General features: G+C 38.5%; 1 protein-coding gene across 1 annotated transcript; it reads left to right on the top strand.

The window, feature by feature from the left end:
- Positions 1–4,888: 4,888 nt before the first annotated feature.
- Positions 4,889–11,208, top strand: LOC129030729 (gastrokine-1). The gene is made up of 6 exons (XM_054476381.1): positions 4,889–4,942; positions 7,746–7,799; positions 7,888–8,025; positions 9,099–9,209; positions 10,141–10,288; positions 10,961–11,208. The coding sequence occupies exons 1-6, from the start codon at positions 4,889–4,891 to the stop codon at positions 11,053–11,055; spliced, it is 600 nt and encodes a 199-aa protein (XP_054332356.1). The 3' UTR covers positions 11,056–11,208.
- Positions 11,209–12,382: the final 1,174 nt, after the last annotated feature.

The following is a 12,382-nucleotide window of genomic DNA, read 5'->3' as shown; positions in this document are numbered from 1 at the left end:
CTGAGCAAGCAAATGATAGAACTTTCCTGGCCTGGATGAGAGGTTTTTATTAAAATCCAATGGGACCTCTGAAGGAAAAGCACACTCCAGAATGAATCCTGATGGATACGTTTTATTAAGCATTTCCAGGAATTACAGACTAGGAATGTAGGTAGGGAGAGAGCATAATTGAATAAACATGGAAACTCAAAATTCCCTGAGGCAGCCCTGAGGATCCAATGTCACCATCTGAAGATGTGTTCTTTCAGAAGTGAAAAGATTGCATATGTGTGTATTGTGTTCTATGTAAGACGTAGAAAAGGAAAGCAGTTCTGACCGGTTACCCTACAGAAAACTCGATGATTTACAAAACTGTGCTTCATTGTTCACTGGCCTTAGGGCAAGCCCTTTACTTTGGCCTCTTCTGCCAGCGAAGCCATGGTGTGGCGGCCTGGGGTCCTCGCAAGGCCCTGGCTCTAGGCACTGCTCTGCCAGTGCTAGCACTTTGGTTCCAACCGTTTGGGATCTTATTCTCATCTTTTAATGAGCAGTTTAGTCATTTCCCAGCCTGACTGCTGTTATTTAATGAACAAACCATCAGTATGAGTGCTTTTACACCATTATCTCTAAACCGCTTCAATACGAACACTGAACAAAGTATAGTGTTATTATTTCTGGATTAGCCAGGACATAATTATAAAGCAATATGTTGCTGTCACTTTGTGATTTCTATTCCTCATATGGGCATACTTTCTTTAAATCTTTTTCAGAACAGAAGTGTTTAACCAGGCTCGATTGTCCTTCACGATGATAAACATGAAGTTATTGGTCAGCATTGTCTTTACCTCTGCTTTCATATATTTTATACACATGATGCAATTACTCAGGAGATCTTCTTTTAGCAAGATTTTTCCAAACCCCATTTATATCACTCTACCACTCAAGGTAACAACTAATCTTAGGCATAATATATCACTGCCTGCCTCTGAGGGGATCCAGAAGGTTTGGCAAATGAAATTGAACAGACATACAAACAGCCACAGAAAGGCAGAGTTATATGTATTTTGGAAGGCAATGGTCCCAGAGGAAACAACAAAAATATCTGCTCGGTAATGCAAAGTGCTCCCTCCACTCTGCTGTAACTTGAAAAGAATTTCTCCCCTATACAAAAATAATTATGTATTAAGTTTGGATTTTCTGGAACTTGAAGATCCTCTAGCAATAACTATTAAAATGTTATTTTACGTGTTTCTATCACTATTTTTTAGAAGTGTCATTCCTAGCCATAAGTATATATGGAGGCTTTGATAAGGGTGTGTCACTGCTGCAAGCACCAAGGCTGTAGTCACCAGAACCATCATGAGAGTCTCAGCTACAGGCTGGGAAATCAAGACCAGGGAGGGGCAGAAATTTCTCCACAGTGAAGTGTATTCAGACCTCATAATGAACCACTTAACTGGGGACCATCCAAAGGACCATCAGACTGGTGTGCAATTTGCTCAGAAAGACAAGAGTAAAGGCAAGGAGACTGAAATAGAGTCTCTGCATGAAGGGACTTCCACACTCAAACAAATAAATTATCATTTGCAGACAAATGGACTAAGGCCAGTTGAGTCCTAACTATCAGAAAATGGAGCAAGAATGAAATGGAAGCCAAGGTTACTAAGGGCTTCATAGGTATTAATAACCACTAGGTCAGCCCATTAACAGGTCTGTACAGAGATGGAATCTTGAATAAGAATATTTAATGATTAAAATGTACCCTATAGGCAAACATTCCCTTCCACTCAGAGAACAAGAAGGAATGTGAAAAGTCTGATTTCTGTGGGAAAGCACTTTGGTTCCAACCATTTGGGATCTGACTGACATCTTTAAATGAGCAGTTTAGTCCTTTGCAGGCCTCCCTCCAGTTGCACACAGGAGCATATTGCACATGGGATGCATCCCGTCTGCTCCACACGGAGGGAGTTTCCACAGAGTACAACACAGGGTGTGGAGTAGAATGAAGCCTTGGGTATGTGTGCATTGTGAGATAAAATGACGATAGGGGCTTGTTTCTTGGCATGGCCCAGCATCAATCTCTGCAGGCAGGGCAGGCTCTATTTACCCATGGGCTGGTTTGTTCCACACTAACCCCAAGCCACAGAGGTCACACCATCAACTGAGACTCCCTCAATGTGTCATCACAGCCAGTGTAGGGCAGCCCCTCTCAGGCTGGCACCAAAACCAGAAATGACTAAATATAATGCACTTTTTATCCCGTAGCTTAACATCTCCTTTACGCAAGTAAAATTTTTACAAGGGGCCTACGGAGCACCATATATGTGTCTGCATATTTTAGATTCTATGGAGGTGACCAAAAACATTGGTATGTTCTATCTTCCTGGGAAGACATTCTTCTTCATGGGAAGAATGAAACATAAAACACAGTTCTCAGGGCAAAAGTCTTGCTCATGCTTCATTAGGAGTTTTGGCCTTGGATGAGACCAGGATTGAGGTGAGGGTTGACCCCCACCTCGACCCCCACACTCCCTCTCCCCCAACCTTCCACACCACACAAAGTACAGAAAAAGAGGTTTTTCTGGTTGTAGAGCCATTGAAGTACCAATATTGTATAAAGGAGGAATTTCTTCTCTTTACCCACAAGAAACCTGAGGCCTAAAGGAAAAAAATAAATGACTCATTGAAAGATGGGAAAATAGAATCTAGGTCTCCTGGCTCCCAGCTTCATCCAGTAGCTCCCCAGATGGGTTTTTAAATCCAGGGTGCATCCTCAGAGGCGGCACAATTGTTTCACTAAGGCAGAGGTCCCCAGAGTTGTTATGAGATGTTAGGACAAATAAATAAAAGAAAAAGGGAAAACAATCAGGTTCTGTAGTCAACTGAGATGAGAAGAACCTGGATGAAACATAGATTTTTCCCTTATAAATTTCTTAGCCCATTTGATGTGTGAATGTGAATTGTCAGTCTCTAAGGGGGGGATTATTGGACCCTGAACTCTACCTATGTATGTGTGTGTATCTATGTATGTGTATGTGTGTATGAATGTATGTATGTATGTATGTATCTATCTATCTATCTATCTATCTATCTATCTGTCTATCTGTCATGGAACAACTTCCAGACCAGCATTTCACAGGTCCAATGCAGAACTTCAGGCCCTTGTCCTTGCTATGACATGCAAAATGTGTGCTGGGCACTGCACCTGTGTACCAAGATGACTACCAGTGGCTGAGTTTAAAGGTAGAGACCATGCTGCCCACTCATTGACTTCTCAGTGACATGAAGTTTCTGAAGCAGATGAAGGCCTCTTCACACATGTCTGCCCCTTACTCCAGGCTTATCACCTTTTGTGGATAAAGAGTGAGTTTGAAAGAAATCAGTGGACACATTAAAAAATATCCAGTAATACTGCAGCTGTTCTAATCCACTCCTACCAACATTTTTGAAGAGATGTTGATAGCGAATCAAGCTTTATAACCATGTGATCCCATCTTATGGTTTCAATCCATGCACAGGAGGAAAATTTTGGGCACGAAGTTTCCAAAGGGAAAATTTATAGATTGGTAGTTAATGAAATACAGTTTTCCTCTTTGGCAAATTTAATTTACTAGCTTCACTGTATAGGAAGAAGCAGGAAAAAAATTAAAACCAACTCACACCTCCAAACCTGTTTTGAGCTTTTACTTGTCTGCCCAATTGACAGTTTCTACTCTCTGCTTTTGATGAAAATATTTTTATTATTTTAATGTAACTTCTGAAAACTAAATTATCTAGAAGCAAATAAAAAGATATTGCTTTTATAGTTCCCAGAAGGAAAAAACAAACACTAGGAAAGTTCTATCTAGCAGATGGGGGAGATGTGATGGAGGCAGTGATATTTGAGCTGAGCCTTGAACAATGAACAGGAGTCTACCAAGAGAGAGGCTAGGGGGTGGCCCTCCAAGATAAAACAACAGCATGTACAAAGGCATGGAGACATACACATCTTGACTTTTCCAGGAATGGTGGGAACGCTGGTGGAGCTAGAATGTAGGTACATAGCATAAAGTAGCAGACAGGAAGCCTTTGGAAATCTTATTACGAAGGACCCTGGATGCCATTCCAATGACTTTGAATTTTCTGTAGGCTGCCAGTGAAATTTCCAAGCATGATAGAGTCATGTCTATCTATGCACCTCAGAAAGACAACCTCAGGGTTAATGAAGAAAATGCATTGGAATATAAGAAACTGGTGACCAGAGTGATCAATTGCATGACTGTTGTGAAAGTCCAGGTGAGGGGAGCTGTGGGCAAGGTCAGAGTTGAGAGGCATTTCAGAGATAAAATGACAGTAACTAACTGGATGTGAGGCTGAGAAGAAAGAGCTATACCAGATATGTGGTGCTATCATTAAATGAGCTCAACACTGCAGAAAAGGGATAGGTTTGGTGGGAGTTGCTCACAAAACATGTTTAGTCTAAGCAAAACCATTGCCATGGGCTCAGATAAAAGTTAAGAAGTGGAAACCATTTCTACATTCCTATAGGAGCTGCTATCTGGAAGGCCTTGTATACACGTGGCTTTTCAGCTGTGATTTTGTTTGGTTTTAGGGATTATTCTTTTTCTGAATCTGAGTAATGTTAACGTGTAAAATACTCACACCCACAGCTTCGATTGGGTGAGAAGTTATCATAAATCATATTGAGTTTGTTGTGATACCTTCAGCTTCAACAAGTGATGAGTCAGGTCAACTCCATGTGAAATTTCCTTGCTAAGCATGCAGATATTCTGAAAGGTTTCCTGGTACACTGGCTCATGGCACAGATAGGAGAAATTGAGGAAGATAAGTCTTTGACCCCCACCTGATAACACCTAGTTTGAGTCAACCTGGTTAAGTACAAATATGAGAAGGCTTCTCATTCAGGTCCATGCTTGCCTACTCCTCTGTCCACTGCTTTCGTGAAGACAAGATGAAGTTCACAGTGAGTAGATTTTTCCTTTTGAATTTACTGCCATATGGTTGGAGACTGTCAATATTCTGAGATTTGGGAGGTCTGCTTCTTATGGCCCCATCATGGAAAATTTTAGAAAAATTCTCTTTTCAAACACATGGACACAGAGAGGGGAACAACACACACCAGGTCCTGTTGGGGGGTGGAGAGTGAGGGGAGGGAACTTAGAGGACGGGTCAATAGGAGCAGCAAACCACCATGGCACACATATACCTATGTAACAAACCTGCACGTTCTGCACGTGTATCCCTTTTTTTTAGAAGAAGAAATAATGAAAAAAAAATCTTTTTTCTATTTATGTAATCATGGCATTTATAAGCATCTCTATAGAGAAGGATAATTGTGCTGAGATTAGACAGCTGTCTGAGCACCTTACACTGACCTATTTTGAACAAAATGACTTTCCACATCACCTGATTCCAGTCTCCATGCAGGGTAAGCAGTTCCTAAGCCCTAGAAAGTACCGATCATCCCTCATTCTTGAATTCCTCCTTTCATTTACCAAAATTCCTGAGCATGTTCAGGAAAGATGAAAAGCTTATTGTCAAAATAAGTGGCTGAGATAGACCTCTTGTCACATTTGTTACAGTAAAATGGGTCTCCAAGAAAGAAAGATTTGCCTTGGGCTCTAGCATGACCATTTATTTAAGAAAGCATCTGAAACATGAAGCTACCACAGCATCTCTCCTGTGGTTCCAGACAGAAACCTGAGAGTCTAGGAGGAGGTGGACCGAGAAACCCTGCCAAAGTAACTAGTAGTGCCGGGTTTCTCACAACACGATGCAAAGGGGCTAGAATCAGATGACTATTTTCATGTTTCAACATACTACGCACTGGAAAACGTTACGGCAGACTCTACTTTATAATGGGGCTGCAAATGTAAAATGATTACCTAGAACTAGGTCCTCTTAATAGCAGCAAAGTTTAAAAGAGTCAGAGGGAGCTCCAGACACAGGTTAGATTTGATTTCTCTCCTAGTTCTGCTGTGAACAAGAGGTATAAGTTTGGCCAACTCACTTAACCCCTGAAGCTCAGTTACCTTATCTGTAAAATGATTGCATTGTACTAGGTGTTCTCTAAAATTTCTTCTACCTCTGACTTTTTAGGAGACTGATTTTTAACTCCTTTTTAAGCTATTGGGAAAAAAATTTAAATTTTTTTTTAAAAGTTACCTTGAATCTCTAGAGCAGTTCTCAAAACTATTTTGTCCCAGGCAAAGGAAATGAGACTAGGTACCAAGAATGAGGCACCCTGCATAAAGCTCTGTGCTCTGACAAGCAATGTCAGGGACCCTGTGATAAATAATTAAACCAAGTATGCTGGGACACTGCTAGTGACGTCACCTCTGCTGATCACTCTTGCCAGCCAGACACTCTATCCTTGCTTTCTCATCATTGGCATCCAACCGGCCTACTAATCCATTGCTTTGGAAAGTTTTTTTTAATAAAAAGATTATTTCTATTAGGAAGAAAACATCCCATGTTAAATAGGAAAATTAACTGAAATCATTTTCAGATGTGGTTTTTAGAACTTATAGCCATTTCAAACCATAGTATTCATTTATGGCTATTTATTGTAAAACTTATTTTTTTTCCAAGGAAAATAAGATAGTTTGCTTTATTTTAAAACAGTAACTTTCTTATATTGGGGCACTGACCAAAATTCAATACTAATACAAATATGTTTCCTAGGAGGTCAAAATATGTGCCAGGTGAATTTTCTGAATTTCTCTAAAGAGAGAATTTTAGACCTTATAAAACAATTAGAAACAAGTGAGTGGGAGGTGAACATCAACAACCTGTGTAACATAAGCCACAGTACAAATTTAAGCTGAATAACCAAGCCATGTCAGTTACCCCAAATCATTTTTGTTAATATTTAGGAGAATACACATATTTTCAATAACTTAAAAGTGAATCTTTACTCCCACCTCTTAATACTCAAAGAAGTATAACTTTCTTCTTTTACTAGATTTAAATAATCCAAATATCTACTCAAGGTAGGATGCTCTGTCATTAACTATAGCTGAGTTTATCCAAAATAGAAAAATCATGAAGATTTATAAAGCATTTAAAAAATAATCATTTATAGCAAGTCCTTGAAAGCTCTAAATAAGAAAGGCAGTTCTCTGCTTTCTAATAACACCTATGGTTTATATTACACAATATAATTCAACAAAACAGCATTCTGACCAATGATAATTTATAGGAAATTCATTTGCCAAGTATATGTTTTATTATAAAGTTAATATTTTGAGCAATCTTAAAAATTTTTAAACTCTGTTCTGACATTTCCAGAAGTATCATCTTAGCAAAGTCATCTTTATGATACCACTTATTAAACTGAAGAGAAACAAGATGGTACATTCTGGGTTTTACTTTAAAAGGGATTTGATTCAATAATTTGATTTATCACTATTTGAAAATTACATTTTCTTCCTCAGTACTGGATGGCAATGAGATGAAAGCAGCTTTCCTGGCTCTCAACTTCCCTTCTTCATCAATTTTTCCAGCATTTCATAAGACCTACACTAAAAATTCTAAAACTATGTATCACATTAATATAATTACTTATAATTAATCAGCAATTTCACATTACCATTAAAACTTTTATGGTTAAAAAATGCAAGGTAAGAGAAGAAGAAAACACACTGAACTAGAACTGAACACATTGGTAAAATTAGTGAATATTTTTTATAAGCTTGGATAGAGGAAGAAAGAAGAAGATATCATTGTGCCATGTAACAGGAGACCAATGTTATTTGTGATTTCAGATTGTCTTTGCTGGACTTCTTGGAGTCTTTCTAGCTCCTGCCCTTGCTAGCTATGTAAGTCTCACCTTTTCAAGTTTGCTACCAAAATGCATTTGCAAGGAAATGTGGTATTAAATCACTCTCAATCTCTTATAAACTTCAGAATATCAACGTCAACAATGACAACAACAATGCTGGAAGTGGGCAGCAGTCAGTGAGTGTCAACAATGAACACAATGTGGCCAATGTTGACAATAACAATGGATGGGACTCCTGGAATTCCATCTGGGATTATGGAAATGTAGGTAGCCAACGTGCAATTTTCACTCTATTGTTGAAAAATTGGTTTTCTTTTTAACAAAAAATGTGCATGTTAACCATAAAGAAATTAAAAATAAATTCTAATTACACATAGCATACAGTTATAAGTAAAGGTGCCCATTTTGCTCATCCAATTTTGTTCCCTAGAGATAACTACTGTTAATAAGTGTTGCATGATCAGTTAAAATTCAAACCAATAAACACTATGTTCAAGGGATTGAGTATATACAACAAATATGAACATCCTTTTGCCTTGCCTGCAGATACCCTCAATAATGCTGAAAGACTTATACAACATTACTGCTTCCAAAGCTTAGACTATCTCACTTTGTTTTCAAAGGAGGTTTTACGACCTTCTAAAGAGATTGAAATTGACATTTCATCTAAAACTCGGGAAATGTAAATGACAATATTAATTGGTAAGAGAGGAAAAAAGAAAGAAAGAAAGAAAGAGAGAGAAAGAAAGAAAAAAGAAAGAGAGAGAAAGAAAAATAGAAAGAGAGAAGGAAAGAAAGAGAGAAGGAAAGGAAAAGAGAAGCAAAGAAAGAGAGGAGCAAAGAAAGGAACACTTAGCACTAGTTAGGAGACCCAACTCTGGAATTATCAGCTATATATTTAACAGACGTTATACTTTTAAATAGCAAACTCTTTCAATAGCAAACTCTTTATTGTTTCAATTTTATCTCATCAATTGGAAAAATAATATTTGTCTTACCTGTCTCCTTGAAATGTGAGGATCAAAGGAGACTAAAACATGATAGCTTTTAAAGTCTATTTCAGTAAAACAGACTTATATAGAGGGGTTTTTATCATGCTGGAACCTGAAAATAAAGCAAACCAGTTAGATGCTTAGTCTCTGCCCTCACAGAATTGCAGTCTGTCCTCACAAATGTCAGCAATAAATATGATTGCCAAGCAGTGCCACATCCAGTGCTCTTATCCCAGCTCATCACGATCTTGGAGTTCCATTTCTCTCTGCAGGTGGAACTGACTTCTGATAAGAAAAGCTCCTTGGAGAACACATGCCTCATTATTTGCCATCTACTTTAACAGGGCTTTGCTGCAACCAGACTCTTTCGAAAGAAGGCATGCATTGTGCACAAAATGAACAAGGAAGTCATGCCCTCCATTCAATCCCTTGATGCACTGGTCAAGGAAAAGAAGGTAAAAATAAAAGCCTTTTTATTTTTGGTGAGGGGAGAGGTTTTACATCCTTCAGTAAATAACAGGAAGATCACAGTCATTCCCTCTTGACCACAGTATGTTGTAGTGTGCAGCACAATGGGGGAAGTTATTGGTGATTGCCTGAGGGAAGGCAACTTCTGCCACATCAAATGTTGTGGCTCACACCTACCTCTACAACCGCTGAGCAAAGCACTTGAAACCTTGACCGTTAGAGAAGCAAAGTTCTGGTCACACCAATAGGAGCCTCAGTACTTTGCCAAGGACATTTTTCTGCAAGAGTTAGTTAGGGTTATTAGATTTAGCAAATGAAAATAGAAGATATCCAGTTAGGTTTGAATTTTAGGTAAGCAGCAGGTCTTTTTAGTATAATATATCCTATGCAATATTTGGGATATACTAAAAAAAGATCCATTGTCTATCTGAAATTCAAATGTAACTGGGTATTGTATATTTTGTCTGGCCATACTAATCCAGGTAAGTGGAAAGAAGAGTTCCATAATGCTTTAAAATATTTGCCTGAGTTCGTATTCCTATAACTGATAAATGGGTACCTTTCATTGACAAGGTAGAGAAAATAAATAAACTGCATTCTCAGAAGATGATTATTACATAGTCTAATCCAAGGAATCTATGATGACCAAATGAGATCCAAGTTTCAGAATAAATTTAGCCTCAGACTTCTGTTTTTATGAGAAGCTGAGGTTTCAAACCAGCTAAATCCCTTAGGACACTTAGAAATGCTAAGATATACAGAATAAGCTAGAAATGGCTCTTCTTCATCTTGATTATGGAAAAATTTAGCTGAGCAATACTCACTGTTGGCCTTGTATACCCCTCAAGTCAACAAACCACTGGGCTTGGCATTCATTCTCTCCCATTCTTCCTTTCTACCTGTCTTTTCCACACTCAGCTTCAGGGTAAGGGACCAGAAGGACCACCTCCCAAGGGCCTGATGTACTCAGTCAACCCGAACAAAGTCGATGACCTGAGCAAGTTTGGAGAAAACATTGCAAACATGTGTCGTGGGATTCCAACATACATGGCTGAGGAGATGCAAGGTGAGTAGCATCCCTACTGTGCACCCTAAGTTAGTGCTGGTGGGATTGTCAGGCTATCCTCACGCGTGTCCATAGTGGGCACCAGTGATGCAGGGATGGTCATCAAGGCCAACATTTGTGCAGTGCTTGCTCTGTATCAGGTACCGTTCTATGTGCTTTAAGTGTGTTAACTCAGTTGGTTCTTCACAGCAATCTTATAGGTTCTATTTTAATCCTACTTTATGGATGAGGAAACTGAGGTACAGAGAGGTCACAAAATCCTTGCCCGGGTCAATTCCAAGCTTTTTGGCCCTGGATTCTGTGCTCTTAAATGTTATGGAACACTGCCTTTTAAGTGTGAATCAAGAGTAGACTCAAGTCATATTCAAAACAATGCATGAATGGCTAAATGAAAGAAGAATGCTAATAGAATCTATTAACTTTCTATAGCTCAGACAATCACTTAATTTCTGGACATTCAAAGAACAGCTGCACAAAAACAAAGTGTCTACCTAGGAATCTAACTTAACAGCAATTTTCCAGATCTCTGAATTGATTGATTTCATCACAACAGACAGATAAACCTTGACATTAGCACATAGCTAGTTTGGAAACCCCTACTCCCCCAATCCTCTGCAAGAAAAGAGTCCTTGAATAGACATTAATATAGGCTTCTTCTTTTCTCTTTATTAGGGGCAAGCCTGTTATTTTACTCAGAAAGCTGTTTCACGACCAGTATACTATGGGTTGTGGACATTTCCTTCTGTGGGGACACAGTGGAGAACTAAACAGTTTTTTAAAGCTACTATGGATTTAGTCATCTGAATATGCTGTGCAGAAAAAATATGGGCTCTAGTGGTTTTTACCATGTCATTCTGAAATTTTTCTCTACTAGTTATGTTTGATTTCTTTAAGTTTCAATAAAATCATTTAGCATTGAATTCAGTGTATACTCACATTTCTTACAATTTCTTATGACTTGGAATGCACTGGATCAAAAGTGCAATGTGATGGTGGCAAGTTGTTGAAGTGCCTTAGACTCAACCTATATTCAAGACCTATCTCCTGTAAAGAACCCCTTCAGGTGCTTCAGACACCACTAACCACAACGAATGGTTCCAAGACTCTCCAACTGCTCTGAAGGCTGCTCTATAGTTGTTGTGCACAGTAACGTTTCAGATCAGCAAGTACAGAAATTCACTCAGAGTCACATAAGCCAGAAAGGGTGGTTTATTGCAAGGATATAAGAATATCTAAAAAAATCTGAGGGCAAGAAAAGCAGCTGGTTATCAAAAAGACTACATCCAGGAACTCTGCTGACACCAAGACCCAAGTCTGCTTCTCTCCCTGAAGCCACGTGTTACCTCTTCTCTCTTCTTCTCTAAATTTTACTTCCCTCTTTTTCGCATATTGCAGATGGATTTTTTTGTGCTTATGGCACAGAACGGCTGAACCAAATTTTCAGCCTCATCTTTCATGTTTACATGTCTTTCCAGTTCAAGAGGTAATAGCTCATGTTGAATCCCAATTCCATTTTCCTTGATCCTGTTTGGCTCAAAGTTAGCAACTTCCATTCACTGATGGCCAGGAAAGTGAAAGGTCTCAGAGAAAATAGAGACTCTAAATATTGTGTATTACAATATAAAACTCTTAATTTTTAAAAGTTGCTCCCATACATCTTTTTTTAATCCCCAGTGCCATAGGGGAATATCTAATCCATTCCCATGTCTTCAGGTGAAATAGCCACAAATAATCCTAACAAATAAAACTAAAGACATTGATTCTCACCATTTGGAAAAATACTAATATTTACCAGTTTTTATTGGGATAAGACTGCTATATTTTTCCTCATACTGATATTATTTCATAACTGTTCACATGAAGTGCACTACAAGGTTGGTAGAACTTCCAAAATATTCTGAAGCCACGAGAGGTAAAAACTTATCAAAACCCCATCAAAGGTTATGGCCTTAGATATTTCCCTACTGTGAGTGAGAAAGAAATAAAACTGTGACTCATAAACTGGATACAATATCATGTACCTGACTTTTGGGAACTGGTAAATCCCATGTTTATTAGAAGAATTGTCTAGCCCCTATTTCAGGATAAAAAATT

The sequence above is a fragment of the Pongo pygmaeus genome, chromosome 12 (assembly GCF_028885625.2).
Source record: "Pongo pygmaeus isolate AG05252 chromosome 12, NHGRI_mPonPyg2-v2.0_pri, whole genome shotgun sequence".
NCBI classification, from domain to species: Eukaryota; Metazoa; Chordata; class Mammalia; order Primates; family Hominidae; genus Pongo; species Pongo pygmaeus.
This window is presented reverse-complemented; position numbering and strand designations above follow the sequence as displayed.

Excerpts from the sequence above, each read along its gene's own strand:
- LOC129030729 (XM_054476381.1), top strand. The coding sequence starts at position 4,889 with ATGCTTGCCTACTCCTCTGTCCACTGCTTTCGTGAAGACAAGATGAAG. Across the intron at positions 4,943-7,745 it reads AAGACAAGATGAAGTTCACA|ATTGTCTTTGCTGGACTTCT; the intron begins GTGAGTAGATTT and ends TTGTGATTTCAG. Across the intron at positions 9,210-10,140 it reads CACTGGTCAAGGAAAAGAAG|CTTCAGGGTAAGGGACCAGA; the intron begins GTAAAAATAAAA and ends TTCCACACTCAG.